General features: G+C 36.9%; 1 protein-coding gene across 1 annotated transcript; it reads left to right on the forward strand.

The window, feature by feature from the left end:
• The first annotated feature begins 33 nt into the window (after window positions 1-33).
• On the forward strand, window positions 34-21,470 carry spats2 (spermatogenesis associated serine rich 2). The gene is made up of 13 exons (XM_032554685.1): window positions 34-164; window positions 3,231-3,470; window positions 4,223-4,302; window positions 6,019-6,127; window positions 6,596-6,645; window positions 8,052-8,277; window positions 9,533-9,715; window positions 10,690-10,825; window positions 13,061-13,119; window positions 15,215-15,324; window positions 15,449-15,551; window positions 16,270-16,421; window positions 18,734-21,470. Exons 2-13 carry the CDS (start codon window positions 3,437-3,439, stop codon window positions 18,983-18,985), a joined length of 1,494 nt encoding a protein of 497 aa, XP_032410576.1. The 5' UTR covers window positions 34-164; window positions 3,231-3,436; the 3' UTR covers window positions 18,986-21,470.
• The last annotated feature ends 1,215 nt before the right edge of the window (window positions 21,471-22,685 follow it).

Genomic DNA, 22,685 nt, shown 5'->3' on the forward strand with positions numbered 1-22,685 from the left:
ATTAAAAGGGGGTTGTCTGCCTCCAACCTGGCAACCGCGAAGCTTCGCTGAAGGAAAATATTGGCCACAGCAGCAGACTGCTTGGCTTTACAGACGGCTGGCTGTTGTGGGAACTGCAGTAAGTTCTTTCCAGAAGCTACCGTCCACTTCGCTGCCAACACCAGGTACGTGTTTAGTATCTTTGAGGACTTAACATAGTTTGCTTTTTTATTTAACTAAAGCAGACAAATACTTAGCTTAGCAGCTGCGACTCTCTCTGTCTCTGTCTCCTTTTTTTTTTGTAACGGCAGAATTGATTATCTCACTGGTCGTTAGCCTTTCAGCACAGACTGCTAGCTGCGAGCTAATATTAGCTAATGCTCTGTGGAAAGGTGAAATAAATCATTTCTATCGAGTGCTGCGAGTTGCAGTCAGTGGTTGTTTGTCCTGGAAAGCTAACAGTGGGATAAATTACCAGTCGATGATATTGAGTTTCACCGAGCTAGTCATAAAACGTTAGGTAATATTTGCAGGCTAACGGTAACCTACGGACTTTAGTGATGAGGGGGCGCTGGAATAAAGGCACCCTGTAGTTGTCCAAGTTAAATCCATCAAATTCAGGTAAAAATCAAACAAAAACTTCAGTGTTGGGGGGGGGGAATTATAGAGGCTGCGGGGCGCATAGTTGGTGAAAACTGGGTGATTTCACACCTCCCAGCAGACAGCCTGTGTGGTTGGGAGATAGTCTGTCTTTGTCGCGAAGCTGCTTCCACAAAAGATGATTTCTGTGTTAGAAAAGCGACGCCGTCTGGATACGTTTCACGGCAGATAGGCTAGAAAAACATATGGACGTTTGAATACGGAGGAAGAGTTTTAATAAAAACATTGCTTTGAATGTTTGGAGCTGCAGAATAAGATGAATTGTTCTTTACAGGCTTTACAATTCCTATTTTTTTATTGACTTGATTGATTACCTACCTGGACTGGACCCATCAGATAAATTAATTTGAATAGTTAATAACTCTCTGCAATGTAGAGTAGTTCTGGTTTATGTTGTGTAATCTCTCAGACTTGACTGAAGAAGTGATTTCCTTTTATTTTCAGATGCACTGATCAGGCATTACAACCTCTCTTTGATTTTTCTAAGATCTGAACAGCTGATTCTAATATTAACCAGATTTTTCTTTCTAAAAACTGTAACAAATTAGAAGGAAAACGTGCAGTAGTTCTGAATACTATAGAAAATGTAGGAAATTTAAATAACTACCCCCATTTATGCACAAAAATGCAAACCCTTAACAGTTATCTGGTCATTAATTAAAACGTGCATTCTGTTTTTTTTTTTTTTAGGTGTTTATAGATTTAATGCAACTGATAAATTAGGAAAAAACAATTTGAATTTTTCCAAATCATATAAAGGGAAAATATTCCAGTTCTTATTTCCAGCTCAGTGTATTTCTTGCAGTTTTTGGTGCTGCTTGAGTTTATTCAATCAAAAATATTCATATTTTTTAAATGTATATTTTTAACCAATTTTGAAAGCTTATGAGTGTCCATTTAAATTGGACACTCATAACCATAATTTAAAAGATTTATATAATTTTCTATTGCCAAAGTCCTAGAAAATTACAAATTGGAGTTGCCAATAAAGACAAAATTCCTCCTATCATAAAGGTGAGAGGTGCTCGTTTAAAATGGGGGCGAAAACAGTCAGCCAATATAGGTTTGTTTTATTTTTTAAAATAAAAATGGAAAAAAAATTATAGCAAACAATATATGATTTTAAATGTAAATTATTTTTCTTTTTCTTTTTGAGAATTTAATCTAAATTCGCAATGTATATATATATATATAAAATTAATAGCGTCAGGGATGTAAGGATTTATGCATCATTGGGTTGGTTCAAACTCGCATTATCATAATCTATAGATTTGTTGGTGGAGAAATGTAATTGTTATTTTATTGTCGAATAAATCAGCCAACAAACTCTGAAGTCTGATTTATGTGAGGGTGTAGTTAAGTTTCATTTATATAGTTTTACAGTTTCCTCCATGCAGATGATACCTGCCAGTTATTCATAAAAAAATGTCAACATTATATCCAGAACTGGCTCAAACTGCAACAGATTGCTTTGTGTTGCTACAACATATAAACAACGTTTTCATGCAAATGATCTCATTGGTTTTTAAACAGTTTTTATTTCCTCCAATCTGCATATCACTCACTCTTAAAGCCTTTTGTTTAGTTTGTTTTTGTTTAATTTGAATGCTTCCTTTTTTTTTTCCTTCTTTTTTTTTTTTTTTAAACACACGAGTGAACCCGGTTTGCTTGAATATTCGAACACCATCCCTCTTGATAAACAGGATGCATCCTAGTGCTGGCATGAGCGGCAGCTGCTGCGTCGTTTGTTGTTTGTGCTTACGTGGGTCTGACGTCTGAAGGTGTGGTGGAACTGGGGCCGTGACATGCCAGGTCCTCGTGAAGGTGTTGGTTTGTTCCGACCAGTTTCCCTTTCAAGAGAAAAAGAAACCTAAAGAGGGGAAACGGCTGGCCTGCAAACTGGTTCCAGATTTCCAGATGTCTGGTGAGAGCGTCGGAAAGGCCAGGATGGACATTAAGTTAAAAAGTGGAAAATAATCTACTTCCTTTTCTGTCTTTTTATCCCATCAAAATTAAATAACACTTTATGAGTTTCTGGTCTCTCCTAATCTAACCAGCTGTTTCACTTATTGTGAAACAGAGTTGTAAAAAGGTCCAAAGGTCAAAAAGCATTTTTCTTTTTTTTCGTTTAGGTAGCAGTCCTCTTGATTAGACATTTCTGAACTCCTGGAGCTGGTTTATTACATTTTTTGATAATCTGTTAATTTCCCAGATGCGTTAAACGGATCAAACATCCGGGACTTTAAAGGTGAGGGTTCTGACCCGATGGGTCGTCTTTGTTATCATGAATCCTGCAGTGAACAAGGGGGGAAAAAATCCTTCAAGGATTTGATTCTACTGACTTTTCTCTTGAAATGAAATGCAGCGGTTCTGCCAAGGACGTTATTAAGGACAGACTTTCTCAAGACAGACAATAATTCATTGAAATCTGGTTTTCATTTATACGGCATTGCCAGAGGAAATGGATTTCTGTTTATTTTTTTAAGTCGCATTTAGTTTGCAGATCCTACAGAAGTGGTTATTTCTGCTGCATTTATATTTATGTGTTTATCAGATAACCTTCTTTTCTTGAATCTTTTTCTTTCCAACAGGTTAGATCAAGTCGACTGCTGGAAGGGAAAATCTGTCTTTGCCCAAGTGGAGACGGTCTGGATGTGAACCTTGTTCTTCCACTTCGCCTGCCAGTTAGAAACCTTATTTGGGATCTCCTTTTATCAAGAGCTGCCCTCAGTCTGAACACTAGGATAAATATTATACTGAAAGGATAAAATTTCGGTTTTACTCTTGATTCTTCTGCATGACGACGATGGCGAAGAAAAACAGTCTGAAGGGTACGTACCGGCGTTTGTCTTGTAAATGTCTTTCTGGTGAAACTTTAACTTTCGAGCTCAGCAGTTCGGTTGTGTTTGTGAATTTCCTTGGAGTCAAATGATGCAGCCGCGCTCCTTTCAGAGAATCTCAGCTTTGAGTGTTTACACCGACATCAACGTGTTTTCATCGCATGAGAAAGACGGCTTGACTGCGACTCAGCAGTTTCCATCTTTTAATGGTCGTAGATTAACTTTGGACTTTGCTTGTCAGTCTTAATTCTCTGCTCGCATCTTCATAGGATTTCTTTTCTTCCACTCACCGTTTTGTGGGTTTTTTAATATGATACTGCAGACCTCGAAGTTGGTCTTCTCTAGCTCCATTTATGTATTTCTTTGAGTCATTTGAATCAGACTCTGATTCCAAACCAATCATGCACAAAAGCGCTGAAATGCTTGCTGCTTGTGCTGCTAGCTCAAGTGTTTGTACTTAAATGCCTCAACAAAAAGTTCTTCAACCTCCACAGTTCAAAGAGGTTTGCATCCTTATTTTACGGAAATTGTATGCACATATGTGAGCACATAAAAACAAACAGATTTTACAAATAATCTGCAGCTGTGATGTGATTAGGATTCATGTGTAATATATTTTTTTCAGGATATCTCTGCAAAGATAGCTGGGGCTTCTTTTGTTTTGCAAATGATGTTCTTCTGTGGTTTGCAAATGTGGGTCAAGGCCTGGACTGACTGCGTTGTTTTTCTTTTCTTCTTTATAGATACATCTGGTGTGGTGTTTGATACTCGCTCAAAAATGGTCATGTCCCAGGGAGGAATGACGGAGAAGATGAAGGACAAGGTAAGGCGCAAATCTCAATAAGTTAATTTAGTAAATCTATTCAATATGTGAAACCTTAAGTGTTCATAAAACTAGGGCTTACGGCTGATTTATGAGACAATTTAAATTATAATCATTTTATTTATTTATGTCTGCACACTCAGACACTCCACAGGAATCAAGAAAATTACAAACAGAACACCAAGTACATCAAGAAAATATGTCAACCCAAAGCACATTTAACAAAAAACAAAGTAAAATAGTATTGTATAAGTTTGACCAAAAGGGTTTTTAAATACACAAACTATGTTCTCCATAATTATAGAAGTCTGTGTACTAGGAGAGTAAACCATAAAAGAATTATGGTGCATCGTAGTATATGAATAGAAAGTTGAGTGGAAGGAAAACGTATGGTCGCCTCATGCTGCCTTGAGAGATAGGATTGTGAAGCGAAGTCCGTCCCAACATCATTTTCTGGTAAATAAACCAACAAAACAAAATGCAATAAATCAATCAGAATATACATAGAAACTAAAGCGTTGTACTCTATAAAAAATATTAGTAACTTATTTATAAATGTTCTTAACTGATCAGCAAACTCGTCTGACCTCAACATTTTAGTGAATCTGTAAAGTTTTGTTTAAGGCTGCATGACACATTTTATCAAAATCTGTCATTGCATTTGTGTAATTGGACTGATTTGGTGAATTATTTAGCAGGATGTTATATTTTCGTCATCATGCAACTTGACATGAATTCTGCATGTCAAGTTTTATTTTTTCAGATATGGAAACCTTTTTATCAACTACTTTAAATCCTTGAAGATAATTACACCAGAATAAATATAAGAGTAATGTGTGTGTGTGTTTTTTAAATGTTTTAATTACTTGTGATATTTTTGTTTGGAATAGGGATTTCTTGAATTGGGCTATTTTTTTAATACCACTTGTATCTAAGCCTGTGTCAAAATTTATAGATATTAAAAAAGATGAATCTATTAAGTATTGACTTTTTTAACTTCTATTTTTTATTTGGGGTTTATATACAATTCATATTTGAAGGAACTGGATTTTTGTTTTTCAGCTGTTGCTCATAATAATTAAACTTGGAAGCTTTTTCTTTAAAATATCTCTGAGTGAAACGAGTCTTTTTAAATAAGTTTCTCTTCTTAAATTAAGTTACTCATATAAATTGACTTCTAATGTGTCGAGATGCACCTGTATTTGTGGTTAAATACACTTGAAAGTTCTCAGACCTGCACATGCCGAGTCATGTTTGCATTTAGTTTCGCTCTGTACTTTTTTTCCTGCTACAGTTAGCTATAAATGTTGCAACAAAAAAAAAAAATGCAACATGATCTTTTTTTAAATAAGAGCTGCCGCACCCGTCATCTGGGAATATTTTTGAGTTATTCAATATCCAGGATATTCAGCTTGAGATATAAAAGTTTGCCGGTTGGAGCTGCAGCTAATGGATTCAGTGACAGGAAGAAAACTTTTAGTTTGCTTTGCTAATAAGTGTTTTTATTTCCTCAATGTGAAGCGTTTCAGGAAGTTGGACAAATATAGTCGATGCAAATGACGAACACAAATACGTTCAATATTTTAAATTTGTCTTTCGCTGCAAGCATGTAGTGCAAGTTGATAAACGGGTGAACTGTGAGTGAATGAAATATTTATTCATTTTGCTGTAAAACCTGAGCAGCGGGACTCAAGGTGTGTTTTTCTTTCGTCACAGATCAGTGCTGTGAGGGCAGTTGTCCCCAACAAAAGCAACAATGAGATCGTGCTGGTGCTGCAGCACTTTGAGAACTGCGTCGACAAGGCTGTGCAGGCGTTCCTGGAAGGTATGAGGATGTTGCTGCTGATCTCAAAGTTCACATGACTAAAGGATCGTCACATAAGTGGCTTTACTTTGTTTTCAAACATCAAGCAAACCCGCCTGCATGTTTTCTCCTCCTTTTTTTCCCCCCTCTCTCTTACGAACAGACTTCTATTGCCAGCTTGTGCTGACACGTTGCCCTAATGCCTGTGAGCTGAAGCAGCCCATTTCTCTGCTTTCATCAGGCGTACCATGCTTTGAATTCAGCTGTTGAGCGTCATTTGCATGCCTTCAGTTTCACAGGGTTAAATTTAGAAACAGGGTTGTCCTGAACGTCACGCTGCTTTGTTCTTCCCTGGCATCCATTAAAATTCTCAGGGCGTTTGTATTCTAAGGCGGTATTACAAGACTTTGAAGCTCTGACGTGCAACTGAATCAACTAGTTGTGACCTTGGTGTTCTGCTTTTTTTTTTTTTTTTTTTTGTCTCCGTAGGGAGTGCAGCCGAAATCCTGAAAGAGTGGAATGTGACCAGCAAAAAGAAGGTGAGAGTAATAAAGAATGCAATTAAAATTCCTCTGAGTCAGCATGTTCATCTATCTCACAGATGCTAGTTTACATTTCAACTTACTTTTAAAATGCACTTGACTACAGATTTCTCTCTACTTCTTGCTTTGATTTGATCACAAGTTTCATATGAATTCCTTAAAAGTGTCTGACATTCAAACTGCAGAGTTTTGATAAAATGCAATCTGCAGGGTGTTCGCTTCCTTAAAAAGTCTTGAATTCATGCAGTTAAAATTAAGGCGTTCAGCTGTCTTAAATTCATGTTTTAAGTAAGTTGGTCTTATATTTTGTCTAGACAGAACTATTTACTCTTCTTTGTATTTTTTTTTTCTTGCGGGATTTTCTGTCGGCAAAAGTTTAAGTTGCATTCAAACATCTTTATTGCATTTTTGAGACGGTAAATGACTGCTAATGTACCTTAGCTAGCTTGTTTTGGAATCCATCATGCAAATTTATCACCAATTTGTACATTTCTGTGGAAATGTAAGTCTTAATTTTTATTCATAATGGTGTTTAAATGTTTTAAATTTGAGGTGGTAAAACCTGCAGAAGCCCTGAATCTAACGTTTGATTAAAAGCCCAAATTTGAAAACCATTATTTATAGTCGAAACCAAATATTTTCATACACCTAATAAAAAGACACATTTCTATTGTTTCTATTGACCATATTACTGCACAAATTGGAATTATGAAAATAAACTAGCTTAATGGCAACATGGCAATTACAAAAACTCACCTTTTTGATAAGTTTTCGTGCTAAGATGAGTTGGTTTTTCGGCCGTGTAGAAATTAGTGTATTTCACAAACCTGCAATGGAAACACTTTTTAGCACAAGAGTCGTGTGATCAACAACCGGACGTTACTACTGCTGGAAAAGACAAAGGAGTCGACGGGAAGTGGATGATGGTGACTTAAGCTGACTTATCGCGTGAACAGACTTATTCACGTGATTTTTTTTATTTTTAAATTGTGTTTCTTATTTAATAATTGTGAAATAGTTTTTACGACATTAGAAGAATATTGACAAAGTTTTGCGCACATTTGTAATGGAAACACATCTGACGTCTGAAGTTAAAACAGACTAAACTTCTCTTGGTCTGGATGAGTTGGAATTACCAAACATATATTATGTGAGAGATAAAACTTTGTTGAATTTGTTTTATCCCTTCTGTAGAATACCATCACAATATTAACATGTATCATATAATGGTAAATCAAAACTGTCTTCTTGAGCTCATTTGTATTGTTTTTACTCCAATGAGGTGCTGGAAAAGTTTGAAAATTTACCTTGAAAGTGCTTGAATGTTACTGTGGGGAAAAGTGCACAAACCCAACATTTAGAGTTGGATTAAAGGTGTGTGATGTGACTATTTTCATTTCCAGCCCAAGAAGAAAAAGAAGCCCAAGCCTCAGCCTGAGGTTTCCTCAGAGGCGCCTCAGCCGGAGGCGGCGTCTCCCGACGAGAGCAAGGATGATGAGATGAACGGCTTCCACGCCAACGGGTCGGTAATGGACGGAGAGTCTCTGGATTCGCTGAGCGAGCAGCTGGACTCTGCCTCCCTGGATGCAGCTGAGCTGGACTCTGAACCCGCTACACCCGAAACGCCGGGTAAGAACGGCTTGTTGTTTTCCTCTAAGATCTGATGGGGGGGGGGGAATAAAAAATCAAAGAATTGGTTGATATGACGGGAAAATTTTAACTTTATCGAACGAAAACCACTTGATGTTCAAGGTTGAGGCTGCTGATCTTTGAGCTAAAAACCATGACTAGAGCTAAGTGATGTGATTTGTTTATATATTTATTACATTTTCTGTTTTTGAAGATTTAATATTTGGAAAATGTGGGATTTTATTTCCCCTCAGTAATCCACTCCTTGGGTTTCCATAGTTCAGAGAATCACAATGTCTTTTTGTTTTACAGCTTCTATTTATTTCAACTGACAGAAGGAGTGACTGTAATAAAAACCTTTTTTTTTTAACATATTTTCTGTCATTTGTATGTAAGTAAGAGTGGAAAAATCAATAAAAATGTGAATTTTGGATAAATTCACAGATTTTATTTTTAAAATATATTGCCCAGTCCTAACAATTAACCGAAACTTATTTCTCAATAATGAAACAAAAACCTTTAATTGAATTAACCTATCATGTTGTAGTTGAAAATGTGTTTTTATTATATTTAGGAAAACTTTTTCTAGCTGCATTTTTTTCTTTTTTATTTTGAGTGTTTATTTCCTTAAATTAAAAATGTACAATAATTAAAGTTACCACACAGTATTTTTCTTTTGCCAGCCATTTTTTAAATTCAAAAGCACCCAGTAATTAAACAGGACTAAAAACAGAAGTTGTTTTTAAATTCTCTGTTTTTTTGCTTCATTCAAATATTGCATGTTTCTATTTAATTCTGAGCAGGTAAAAAGATAGTAACTGACAATAAAATGTAGCATTTTATATCGCAACATTATGGCTCCCAAGTACTTTCTACTTACTGTACTTGAAACAAATGGTTTATATGTGTTAATTTTGACAATTGGGTTGTTTTTTTTAAATCATACTTAAAGCAAAATCTTAATGCTAAGGATTCATTTCCTAAATTGTGCTTAAATCACAATTTATGATGCACTTGCTGAGCGTTTAAAAAAATTTTTTATCTGTTAACTAAAAGCTAAGTTTGTATCACGGCATGATTTTCTCACTCCGAAGACGTGTTGAACTTCTGTATCTGAAGCTGGCCGCTCACCCACACAACGCAGTAACAGACTTCACCCACATTTCAGCAGAAAACAGTTTTTGAAAGACATAAAGCGCAACAGAAACTACAACGAACATCTAAAGGATTTAACGATCAGTGTGTCTTCTCACAGGTGTCGAGGCAGAAAGTAACGTTAGCGCTCCAAGTCCTGCTCCCCAGCAGGGAAGAAGGAACCACCACCAGGTTTCCAGAGGCAACAAGCCTCGGCACAGGACGGGCTCAAACCTTCATCCCTCCTCATCCTCGTTAGCAGCCACCTTTGATGAGCAGGGATCATCAGGAGGGAAAAAGATGGGTAAGTAACTTAAAATAGAGACTCACCGATCCGATATTAATATCGGTCTCAGTATTGAAAAAAATTCTAGATTCGTATCATGACGATGTGCCCCATCCATAAGGGCAGATCTATGCAGTCTAGCTCTATCAGGGTTTCCCCCAGTGCTCATGGCGCTAGAGCAGTCATCCAACCACACGCCGTATTTTTGATTTAAAAAATGTTTAAAGTTGACAAGAAATTTTAAAATATCATTTGATAGTTATGCATTTTTGGAAGACTGGAAGATTAACACCTAAACACGAACTATAAAGTCTTAAAAAAGGCAATCATTTAAACAGCCTAATAAATTAACAAGGCTAAGTCTGGTGGGGGCACAAGTAAAGCCTGGTGGCCCGCCAGGCTTACTGTACCCAGAGGGAAACCCTGGCTGGGCTTTGTGCTCTGAGCTACGTCATGCTTTGAGTTCATAATTGCACTTTCTGAACCATTCCAAAGGTTTCTTGCAGTTTATGTTTACTTTTAGCTAAGATAGTCAACTTGTTGTTTTAGTCAGGTTGAATTATTTTATTTTTTATTCAATATTGGCCATATCCTAATTACACTGACTGAACAGATTAAAGCTGTGTTGTTTTGACCAAACTTGTGAATCTATTGGTGTATTTAAAGTGCTGTACAGGTGCCGAGTTATCAAATAAATGTATATTTCCCTTTTGAAGGACAATAAAGGCTGTTTTTATTCTATTCTAATTCAGTACATTTATGTCCACTTATTTAAAAAAGAGAAGTTTTAAGTCAGTTCAGCGTTGTTTTTCTGCATTGGATCGGTTTCAGCCGATACTAAACCTCAGATATCCGTAACAAAAGTGAAAAACATGAATCCGTGCATGCTTAACTTAAATTAAATTAATCTACCCTCTAGTTAAAGTTATCTTAAGTCGGAGAACATCAGCGGTTCCTCAGATGTTTAAAAATAATCTGTTTCTCCTCCTCAGCTCCCAACATCGACCGCTCGGTGAAAGACCTGCAGAGATGCACCGTCTCCCTGACGCGCTACAGGATGGTGGTGAAGGAGGAGATGGACTCCTCCATCAAGAGGATGAAACTGACGTTTGCTGAACTCCAGAGCTGGTACGTGGGCTTCCTGTGAAACCTTCACATCTGCTTTCTGATCCTGCTGAAAAAGAAAGTCCTCTTACTGAGATGGAAGTGATTCAGAAGAGAGCCCAGCTGGCTCTGAATTACAGCCATCTGAAAAATGCATCAAGATTGAGCTCCTGCAAAGTTTAATCATTTGGATTTATTCTGCTGGTGCTCAATGACTGAGTATGTAAAAACAATTTTAGCTGAAAACAAGTTTATTTCCTCAGATCATAGGAGGGTGGATTGATTTGGGATAGTTAAGAGGAGTACAATAAATTTCAGTCTGACTTTTTTTAAAGAGCAATTTTGTTTACAGTGACTCCATAATTTATTTTTATGGTTTTGGTTGTAAGTAGGGCTGCAACTAACGATTATTAATTGATTATTGTATCAATCATTCTGTCACAAATGGTCATATTCTGTGGATTTTTTTATTTAACCAATTAAGCCTTTTTGTACAATATAAAAAATCTATTCTTTTTTAAAATAAGTAAATAATGTACATATTTTAGTATAGTTTTGACTTAATTACTGTTATGTTTCTGCAATGGCCTTTTTTGAGTCTGTATACTGCAGTTGATGATTAATTACTAAATTAGATGACTTATTTCTACAATCGATTAATCTGATTAATCGTTTCAAACCTATTGGCTGCAAGTGGTTTTTACTTCCTTTTACGTTTTTCTGTGGCCTTTTATTTTTGGATATTTAAAATGTCTTTCAGTTCCAGTGTTAAGTCTTTACAAAAAATTAAAGTTCATTTGTATTTGAGAGGGTAAATTTGTATCATTATGCCATTATCAATAGATTACTTAAAAATTATCTCAAAACAACAATATTATCGTAATAATTACTGGTGCAATTTATCATCCAGCAAAACGTATCTTAATTATAGTTTGTAGTAAATTTGAGTACAGCTCTTTTTTTTCATGTTATTACACTAAGTTTCACTTTTATTACATTAAGTCAACAAAACATCTTCTGTTGAGCAGTTCTGGATAATTGTGACATCTGAGACAGGAAGGTGGCAAAAACACCTGGTTCACAAAAACAATGTCTCCTTTTTGTTTTTTTGTTTGTTCCTGTCTGAGTTGGTACCTGTGATGATGTCAGCAAACTGATTAGAACAACAAACAGCAGGATGGTCAGATGAAGAGTAAACTGATCACAGATTCCAGACTGGAAAACAATCCTATGAGAGTCTAAACATGACTTCTACCTATTGCTATGACGCGTCGCCCTGCAGCGTTTTCCAATGTTTCCAATGCAGTAAAATACTTTTAGTTTTTGTTTTCCCACTTTGGTGATTTCTACGACTAGTTTAGACGTTTTTATACAGCTAAAAAAACAAACTGGGATATTGTTGAAAAGTGAATTTATTTCACTTGTTCAGTTAAAAAAATTAAATTAATAATTGTAGATCAGGACTGCAACAAACGATTTTAGCAATCAATTATTCTATCGATTTAATCTAAAGTTAAATCAGGCCAAACTTCTCGTTTTAGGTCAGTTAGAATTATCAAAATAATTTTTATTTGCAACAATAGTGAGATTAATTAATTTATTAATAATTAATAATTCCTAGTGTCACAATAAATCAGTTAATTACATCATAAATTAAAACTATTTCAATCATTTAAATTTCCATTTCTTGTTTCTCTCTTTCTCCCAAAGACGGGATGAGAAAATTATTCTCTGCATTAATCTCAACTGGCTCCTCTTTTGAAGGAGAGTTTAGTTTAGAGACTTCAGTTTCACTTTTATTTGTAGTTTGTTTTATTTATTTTGGGTATTTCGAATGTCTTCCAGTTAAAGTGCTAAATATTCATTAGAAATAAAAGTTTAGAAATCTTTGCGTTATTATGCCATTACTGCTATATTACTTGAAACTGGTCTCAAAACAACAATATTATAATTTATTGCAGTAATTTCTGGGACAATTTATCATCCAGAAAAATGTTATTGTGACAGGCCCAGCCTTAATGGATGCATAAATGTTTTCTAAAACAAACCTAAATGATCTAAAATTTTAAAGGTGCAACGATTTATTTCCTCCCTTAATTAGAGGGTAGTAATCTACCTTGTCTTTAGGCAAATTTAAAAACTTTAGACAGTTTTTTAAATAGTGGCAGCATTCCTGCTCCAAACTGTTTTGCTATTATAATTGAGAAAAGTTGTGTGTTTTCCAGTGAGTTACTCGTTGTCGTCTTGTTTTCTTTCCAGCTTAATGGACAGAGAAGTGACTCTTTTGGCAGAGATGGACAAAGTGAAAGCTGAGGCCAGTAAGTGCTGCGTTTTTAAGTGTTTTTACGCTGCGCTCGGCTCGTCACTGATGACCAGAGCTGCTGGTATTCTTCCATCATATGATCACCTGACTGAAAGCCCTGAAGAATCTGACCCAAATCATTCCCAGAAGGAGTAACGGAGATTGTTGTGGAACAGCAAGTCCCAGTTTCCTGAAAAGTGCAGCGGCGCCCTGAGGGTGCTGATCTACCTGCAGTGTCCTCCTGTGTGTGTGTGTGTGTGTGTGTGTAACATGACAGAGCAGGACTTCATATTTGTATAAGTAGGCCATTCTCTCTTCCGCTGTCCTCTCGGTGTGGAGTTTTGTCTGTTTGAGGCCTGGAAACGCTGAATAGTGTCAGGTGTCGAGGGAGACTCAATGCTGCCTTTGTGCAAGGTGTGCAGTGAATTGAGTGGAAACTTGAGTTCCTCCTCAACAGAGCCAAAGTGGTTTCTTGAAAATTTACCCCTTAATGTTGCTCTGTGTTTGTGTTATAAAAATGTTTATTCTGATGGGAAATTATTACTTTTTTTTAAATCAATGCCTCACTATCTGGTTACAGAAAGCAGCAGAAAAGGTGAAGTTCATTCTTTAAAATCATCTATAATCTGTATTTTGCTATAATGAATGATATCCTACAAGCTCTCTGGAAAAACAAATATTTTTCCCAAATCAGGACAAAATAAATGCTTTATTCCATTTATGCTGCTGCCTTTTTATGCACATATTTATTCCTGCATACATCTTTCTGTTCAGTCATTCCTCCGTCTTTTTCTCTCCTGGCCCTACATTCAGCTTGCATTTTTGTATTTATAGAAATTAGGAAATTATCTAGAAAAAAATTGGGCATTCTAAAGAGGAGTTCTATTTTGACATTGGAAATAAGCTATGGCTCTCTGCTGTCTGCTTTAATATATAAACCCTTCTGTCAAGAGTGATTAAAACATGTCCTGTTTCTTCACTAACACCAAATGGTGGCTGTAACATTAAAATACAAGAAGAAATGTGTTTTAAGTTGCTGCGCTTGAAGAAATGTTAAGATTTGAGCAACTTTTAACTAATCGCGATCCTGCTGCTTTGTAGGTTGTTGCTGTTCTGCAGCAGTCAGAACCTGCCACTAGGGGGCAACAGAGGGAAAACCGGTGAATGCCAGCCAGGGTTAATTTAATTCACATGGGTGTGAAGACTGTAGAAACCCTTCTGCAGCTCCCATTTCTGAGAAAATTCCTGCAGGATCTGAAAATGCATCAGTTTGAAGTGCAAGACCAGTGAAGACCGGTCGGGTCACTGGCTGCCCTTCGTCCATTTACAAGACGGGGATGTAAGCAGCAGGAAAAGGCACCAGAGTTAATGAAATATTTTTTTATATGGATACCTGGCTCATTCTCTCACCAAGAGAAGAAATCACTGCAAAAACACAAAATCTTACCAAGTATTTCTGTCTAGCTTTAATGCAAATATCTTAGTCCACGTGAAATAAGGCAAAACTATTTTACAAGCAACTCTTCAGCAAAATATAAGAGCTTGAAATAAGTTAATTCCTTTATATTAATAAAAGAAGTTACTAGTTCCACTGGAAGATTATTCCAGCTTTAACAAGATATGTTTCCCATGTTAAGCGAAAAAATTTGCCAGTGAAGCTATTTATCAAAATGAAGGTATTATTGACTTAAAACAAGCTTGTATTTTCTGCTGAAAAGTTACTTGTAATTTAGTAGCTTTAAGACAAAAACTAAGATACTTCTAGTAGAAACTGGACCAAAAATACTTGGTAAGGTTTTGTGTTTTTGCAGTGAAGGGAGCATTTCTTCCTTATTGTTTTGTGTTAGAAACCTCACAGGACTCACAGGTTCAGTTGAATTTATACTTTGATATTTTTTTGTTTTCTGCAGGAAAGAGATGTTACTCCAACATTTTTAATACTGGGCACCTCTTTGAAATTTGCTATGATGCAAATATTTGCAGCCTGTAGTTGTTTCTGTAAGACAAGTTGCCGGTGTAATCTGTGAAACCATTTACCTGATATCTAAACTGATCCAATCCTATAATTAAACCTGTTTTCTCTCTCTGAGTTTCTGTTCTTTGTGTTGCAGTGATGATTCTGGACACTCGGCAGAAGAGAGCGGAGGAGCTGAAGCGGCTGACGGACCGGTCCGGTTCCATGTCTGAGGAGCAGCTGACTGAGCTACGCGCCGACATCAAGGTGCTGCTAGACTTTCACTCTGCTTAATTTAAATTAACTTTTGTTTTATGGGATAACGCAAGATAAACAAAAGTCTTTAACATTCTGGCTTGAAATAAGCAGAGAATTTTTTTTTTTTTTTCAGCATTTTGTGAGTGAACGTAAATACGACGAGGACCTTGGGAAAGCTTTAAGATTTACATTTGACCTTGAGCCACTGAAGACGAGCATCTCTAGGTTTGGATCAGGTACAGCACTTTAGTTCCTTTATTATTCTCTTTATTCATATTAAAATATGGACGAAAGTCCAGTTTTATCCTTCTTATCCACATGTAGACACTTTTAATTTTGCTCTGTTTAACAGTTGAGACAGCAGGCGTTTTGGAAACGATCAGATATTTATCGGAATTAGAACGACATATGGACGTGGCATAAATGGGATTTATTTTATTTATTTGTTTTTGGGTGAAAACATTGTAATCACGCCATTCTCTACATGTTTTCCCCTCTTTCTTCACCCAGTTTCCTGTCTGTTTACTGTTCAGTTAAGGCAACTAATGCCAAAATCAGTCGCAGTAGACGCTCACACCTGTCTGATCATGATGCTAAACTTCAATGCGTTGGACTTATTGACGGAGAGCGACAGAGAAAATGTGTTTATAGCAACTGATGATGAGGAAATTTTAAAGTACAATCTTAAAAATAAAATGATTTCTTATCGTCTTGCTGCTTCTTCACACATACGCCGGCTAAAATCCTCTGAGATTTGGTCGGCTGACAAACACTCAGCTTTATCTTGAGCAAAACGTTCATTTATTTTTAACCTACAAAAGACTTTGCTGGTTCTTGAAACCCTTAATTCTCAAAGAATAACTGTTTGTGGTTAAATTAAGCTTTTTAAATCTCCAAAAGTCAGTTTTGTTAATGAGGCAGGAATCTGTTTCTGACTCAATGTGTTTCTTCTAGTGTACCATCCACGTACGGGCTACTCGGACCGGTCCCGCTGCAGCTCCACATCCTCCTCTGTCGCCAGCCCAGTCCAAACGGAGACCCCTCCTCCCACCCAGACCCAGACCCAAACCGCCCCTGCTGAAAACCGCCCGCCTCCAGTCAAACAGGTGAGAAAGAAATAAACTCATTTATCATCTTTACCACATTTGTACTTCTAAAACAGCTCATTTCCAGAGCAAAAAAGTGGTACATAATTATTAAATGGACAGAAAGTACTTCTTAAACCTGTGGCCTAGTCAAAGTCCAGATCTAAATGAAAAAAATCTAATTTTTTTGTATATCGCCTTTCAGCAACAAGGCATTTCAAAGTGCTTTACATCATAAAAACACTAAATTACAAAGTCATAGAAGACGCAGTCAACAACATTTTGCACATCAGATTATTGATTCATAATTAGGTTTCAAAATCGACTCTAAACAGGAGGGTTTTTAGTCGAGATTTAAAGGAAGTCAGTGTTTCAGCTGTTTTACAGTTTTCTGGAAGTTTGTTCCAGATTTATGGTGCATAGATGCTGAAAGCTGCTTCTCCTCGTTTGGTTCTGGTTCTGGGGATGCAGAGCAGACCAGAACCGGAAGACCTGAGAGGTCTGGAAGGTTGATACAACAACAGCAGATCTTATGTATTGTGGTGCTAAGCCGTTCAGTGATCTATAAACTAACAGTATTTTAAAGTCTATTCTTTGAGCTACAGGGAGCCAGTGGAGGGACTTTAGAACTGGTGTTATGTGCTCTATCTTCCTGGTTTTAGTGAGAACGCGAGCAGCAGCATTCTGGATCAGCTGCAGCTGTTTGATTGATTTGTTGGACAGACCTGTGAAGACGCTGTTGCAATAATCAATACGACTGAAGATGAACGCATGGATGAGTTTCTCTAGATCTGGCTGAGACATTAGTCCTTTAATCCTGGAAATGTTCTTCAGGTGACAGAAGGCCGACTTTGTAACTGTCGGCCTTCTATCCAATTAGAAATGTGTAAAGATTTGAAAATTTGACTGTAACTGCAGCGAAAGAGTCAGTTGATTCGAGTGTTGAATGCAAATAAACGCAACAATTTTCAGATGTTTATTTGTAACAATTAAATAGTGCAGTCAGTCGACTAAAACGTAATCAGGTTATTCACTCTACTTTTGTAAATTTGAAATGTAAATATGCACATTTTCAAAATGTTTTAAAAAATATTTTATTGTCTCAAACCAAACATCTCAGTTTTCCAGGTTTTTCTATTCAAGATATATTTAAAAGTTATTTTGTTTAATGTTAATTATAAACATGTTGTGCCTCAGGAGAAGGATAAGTTATCATTGCAATATCTCCTGCCTTGATTTAGTGAAAACTTTTGTTTACTAAACTAAACTTTTATCCAAACTCAGGTTGTCTTGTATAGTGAAATTTGCTGCTTGGCACACCACTTCGACTCTCCTCGCTCATCTTTTCACTCACATTTGTGACTCTGCATTGTTGACCGCAGTACAAGACCGTGTATCGCGCTGCTCTGAACCAAGTAACCCTCTTCGTGCGAAAGGAATTTTTTCTTTCTTTTCGTGTGAAAGGATTAATTGCACTAGGTAATGCAATTAATCTGTTATGTAATATTATCGCATTAAACAATTTAGATTAATTGATTGCGTCAATGTTGAGAGCCCTACAAATAAATTAAATGATTAATTTATGTCTATTTTCAGTGAATTTCCACTTTGTTTATTCCATCACAAAAATTCCCCAAAAAAACAGTAAACATTTTGGATGTTTTTTATGCTTCCATTTGGGTCTCAACTGCTACTAAAAACAACTTAAGCACTTGAGATAGAAAAACAAAACAAACACTCAGCTGTTTTTTAACAATCACTTCATGTTTTTTGGTGTCTGGAAAACTAGTTGCTTTACAAACATCCTGGTTAGTCACATTCAATGGCCACTGTGTTACTTAGCAAACCAAACAGAGCTCCAGCATGTTTGGTCAGCTGGTTTTACCACTGTATGTGCTGTACAATGGCTGCTGAAAAAGAAAAGTGTTTTGTTGTTGACTTAACATTCAGAAACCACTTGCTGCATTCTGGTTGGTTGTGCAGGAGCCTCTACTAATGCTTTTCAAAGATGTATGGTTGTATAATTGCGCATCTGTTTGCAGCCATTTTTTTTCATGTGAGTGTAAATGTTGAGTAGGGGGCGTGACCACCAGCAGCTAATTTAAAGTGACAGGAGGCCCTAAAAACAACTCAAAAAAATTATTCTGTTTAAAAAAAAAAAAGGAAAGAAAAGTAATTAAATTGCTTTTTATTGACTACAGATCGATCCTAACCTGTTCAAGGAAGCATAATAGTTCACCTTTAACTTTCACATCTTGTCATGTTACAGGCACAAACTTTAAGAGTTTTAAAAACTCAATTTATTCACTTTTCTGTGTTAATTTTGTCCTCAGATTTTCCAGGGAAACAGGCGAACCTTCCAGGGACCCGGCTACCACTCGGACGGCCAGCGGTACAACGGCAGCTCCCACCACGACAGGAACGCCGGGCGTGGGAGCCACCGTTACCAGGGCGACTCCGGCTCCTCCGGCCCGTCCTCGCAGCATCCCCACAGCTCCAGGGGCCCCTCCCACCCCCCCCACAACCCGGACCGGCCCGCCCACAACGGGCTGCCCCAGCGGCTCCCTCGAACGCACTGCCCTTGACACCGGAAACCGTCTCACTCAATCAGACCCATCCACTACCGCCCCCCAACCCCAAAGCGCCCCATTACCCCTCCACCCCGATGCCCTTCAATGAAGAATAGTATACAAGTTTACATATTTCAGTCAGTTGAGCTGTAGTGCCGCCGCTCTGCAACACTCTGTTCATTCTTTGAACTTGAAAAGCTCTGACTGTCTCTTTTCTCGTTTCTTTTCTCTCGGTTTCCGTGACACTTTCTATCTTTAGCCTCTGCTGCTGTGGCTCTCCGTCGTTTATCATTACCGAGACTCTCGCGATTTACCTGCAACAATCCGTGCACTATTGAAGTTGAACTCTTAGTACTTTCCTTTTTTTTTTTTTGCGCCGTCAGCTCTGATTTGAATTTTTTTTGGTTTTGTTTTTTCGTCTCCAAGAACCATTTCAATGCCTTCGCTTTTTGGGGGGGTAAAAAAAAGTGTGGAAGTGAAAAAGTAGTTGCAGCTTCGACGAGGCTTTCCGACATGCAATCAACACTACAGACGTCTGTCGTCTGTCTTCGCTAGGTGGAAACAAGACATATCAAACTGTAAATCAGAGCTTAATGTTCGGACACAAAAGGAGTAGTTTAACTTTTATAAGAAAAAATAATGATGATAAAAGAGAGGCTCTCACTTCATTTCTCTCTGCTGGATCGCTTTGTTTGCTCTCCATGTCTGTAGGGAGTCGAGACTATTCCTGTTAATTTCGCCTGAAGCGGGATCCATTATTTTCTGACTGAGAGCTCATTAACTTTCTTTTTTCTTTCTTTTTGTAAACTATTAATGAAGGAGGCTTTGGTGTACACATTCTGTTTCATAATCCAGAGCATTTATTCAGCTGGATGTTTTCCTGCACGCCCAGTTCCTTGCTTTATTCAGTTTTTCTTTTTATCCACATGAGTGGCATAATAATGTCCTGCTTGCCTTTAGTCGCAGACTTCACATTTGCCTTTCTGCAAACACAGATGTCTCTGTCCGTACCTGGGTTTCAGGATTTGTATTTTTGTTTTTTATTTTCTTATTGTCCGACTGCAGAAGTAAAGTTCTCATAGGATGATCGAACGCTTCGGGTGGGTGTTGATTTCATCTTTCCGCGGCTGCTAAGGAGTTGCTTCAAGCAGCTTTTTGGGGTTAAATTTTCGTCTTTGTGTCCAGTTTGAGAACAAAACGCTGGTGAATACCTCATAGCCGATTCTCTGTCGCGACCTGTTTTCTTAAGAGACAGCCGACCCCCTGGTGACTCCTCACCACTTACGTTGATGTAGTTATGTACATAGAGCGAGCTGCGGAGCCGTAGTGGGAAACCAGTGGTGTTACTTTATTGCTTCATGTCGTCTTCCTTCAAGCTGGACAGGAAAAATTCATCTTTAAGCTCCTTTTCTTTCCTAATTTTTCTTTTTACTTTTTAGTTTTTTTGGAGTTTAAGGTAAAAACAAGATTTACTTTACGAGTTAAATTAGTGATTATTGTGGAGAAAATAGTGATGGGGATGAATAAATGATTAGGCTTGACTGAAAGTAGTTTTTTGTTGTTTTTTGGGAGAATGATTGTTGGCTTTCTCATAAGATTTTAGAGCATATATGATGGTATTGTGAGCAGCCAGCTAGCTTATGATAATGTAGCCAACTAGAGGCTTCTGGATTTGATCCACAGATGCTCAGACGTTGCCGTTTGTGCTGAAATTGTTTCGATTTAGAATTTAAAACGCGCCGTATTTATCCGTCGGAGCGGATGCAGCTTTAATGGTAACTCTGAACAGACTTAAATCATGAAAATTACCGCAAAAGTAGGGAGATACTTTTGTTTGTTTTGTTGTTTTTGCATGAAGTAAAAAAACTCATCCAGGTTTCTTTTTTTTTTTTTTTTATCACAAAAGATGCATATTTACTGAAGTTGTATGAAGTGCTACAACCTTCCTCATCAGCTCTTTGCCTGAGAACGGGCCGCACTGTGTACTGAATCAAACTGCAGGACACATCGAACACAAATCCTCTGATAACCTGTGAGAAACGCTGGATTCTCTCTCTCATCCACATGTTGCGTTTTACATTCCAGGCTCCAGAAACGTTTGGGGCTTTTGCTACAGATATGACAAAAAATAAAAAATCTAAAGCAGATAAATTTAACTCGTTTTATTTTTTTTACTTCTTCCTCCTACCCTGCTTTAGTTCTGACTCTTTCCTGTACATACATGTATGTAGCTATATGATTATCTGCTCACACCTGGGCATTTTGTATGTGATATTCATACTAGGCATATTTGAAGTCAAAAACATCAGTTTTGTTCATTCTTTCAACTGTAAACTCAAGTGCCTTTTCTTGTCCCTTCCTCTCCCTCCGACATTTTGTCCTTCACCACAGTACGGACCAAAGACATCGACCGTCCCCGACAGTCCAGCCCCGTCTCTCTCCCTCTCACTGAATGGCACACTTTTCATTTACTACAAATAAAACTGTTTGCAATACCAAATGTGTATCCTGGAGTTTTGTATTCGACAAAATGGCAAAACAAAACAAGCAAGGGTGACCTTTGTAGGTATAAAAAAAAACCCTCAAATGAGTATTTAATTTATTAAGAGGTAAAAACCTTAGTTGTCGTTTTCTTGGACACATTGAATCAGATATAAGGGGAGATGGGGAAATAGTACTGTATGTTTTTTTGTTTTTTTTTTACCATGTGAATAAAGATGCAGAATAAATTCAAAGTTTAAATCAGTCAGTTCTTGTTTTTAAAGGTCATTTTTTGTAACCTTACTATTTGTTTTTTTATTAGATTACGTCAAAAATTCACTATTAGTAAATTTAAATCTCACTAGAGCGATGCTAAAAAAATGCAAATGAAGTCAAAGTATTATGAGAATATTTATATTACAGGAGGTCGAAATAATACGAAAATAAAGTCGTTACATTACCAGAGGAGTCATTATTTCGACTTCATTTATTCTCCGCTCATTATTAGGCCCGAGCAGCGACAGCCTATTGTTTTCATACTGTTTATTTCGAGTTTATTCTCGTAATATTACATCTCGTAATTTTCATTTTCTTAGCGTAGCTTAATACTCCGTCGTAAAACTGGGCCATCAGAATATAAAATGTGCTTTTTTTCATTTTAAATACCTAAAAATTTAAATGTTTCCGTCCGAAATATGTTTGCGCTAAAGTAGAGAAGCACAAGTTATGAAAGATGAGCAATACCACATCCAGCCAGCAGATGGCGGTATTGTACAGAAGAACTAGATGTGAAGCTGGAGCAGCAAGTCCGCCAACTTCCTGCAAAATCAGGATTTCCCAACCAAAATGTCAGGCGTCTCCACTGAGTAATTGAAGTTTGTTGGGAAAAAATACTTTTTAATTATAGTAACGCCTGAAATCACCTTTATAGGCTTAAACAGATCATTGTTCAGAGTTTATTTTGACTCTTTTTCTTTGACAATTTTGGCTTTAAAGTTGCAGTATATAAATTTTTTTACATATTTGTTAAAACTGTAAATGTCATGAAATTATAGTTTTAGAAAATGTTTGGTCAAAGGTGAAATAATCAAGTGCTTTTTAAAATCAATATTAAGGGATTATTGACTTAAGCGCCTATATCTTGCTGAAAAGTTATGTAAGTTAGTTTTGTCTTATTTCTAGTGATATTTGCACTAAAATCTAGACAAAAAACATGGTAAAAAATACTATTAGG

Source organism: Xiphophorus hellerii, chromosome 1, assembly GCF_003331165.1.
Source record: "Xiphophorus hellerii strain 12219 chromosome 1, Xiphophorus_hellerii-4.1, whole genome shotgun sequence".
Taxonomy (NCBI): domain Eukaryota; kingdom Metazoa; phylum Chordata; class Actinopteri; order Cyprinodontiformes; family Poeciliidae; genus Xiphophorus; species Xiphophorus hellerii.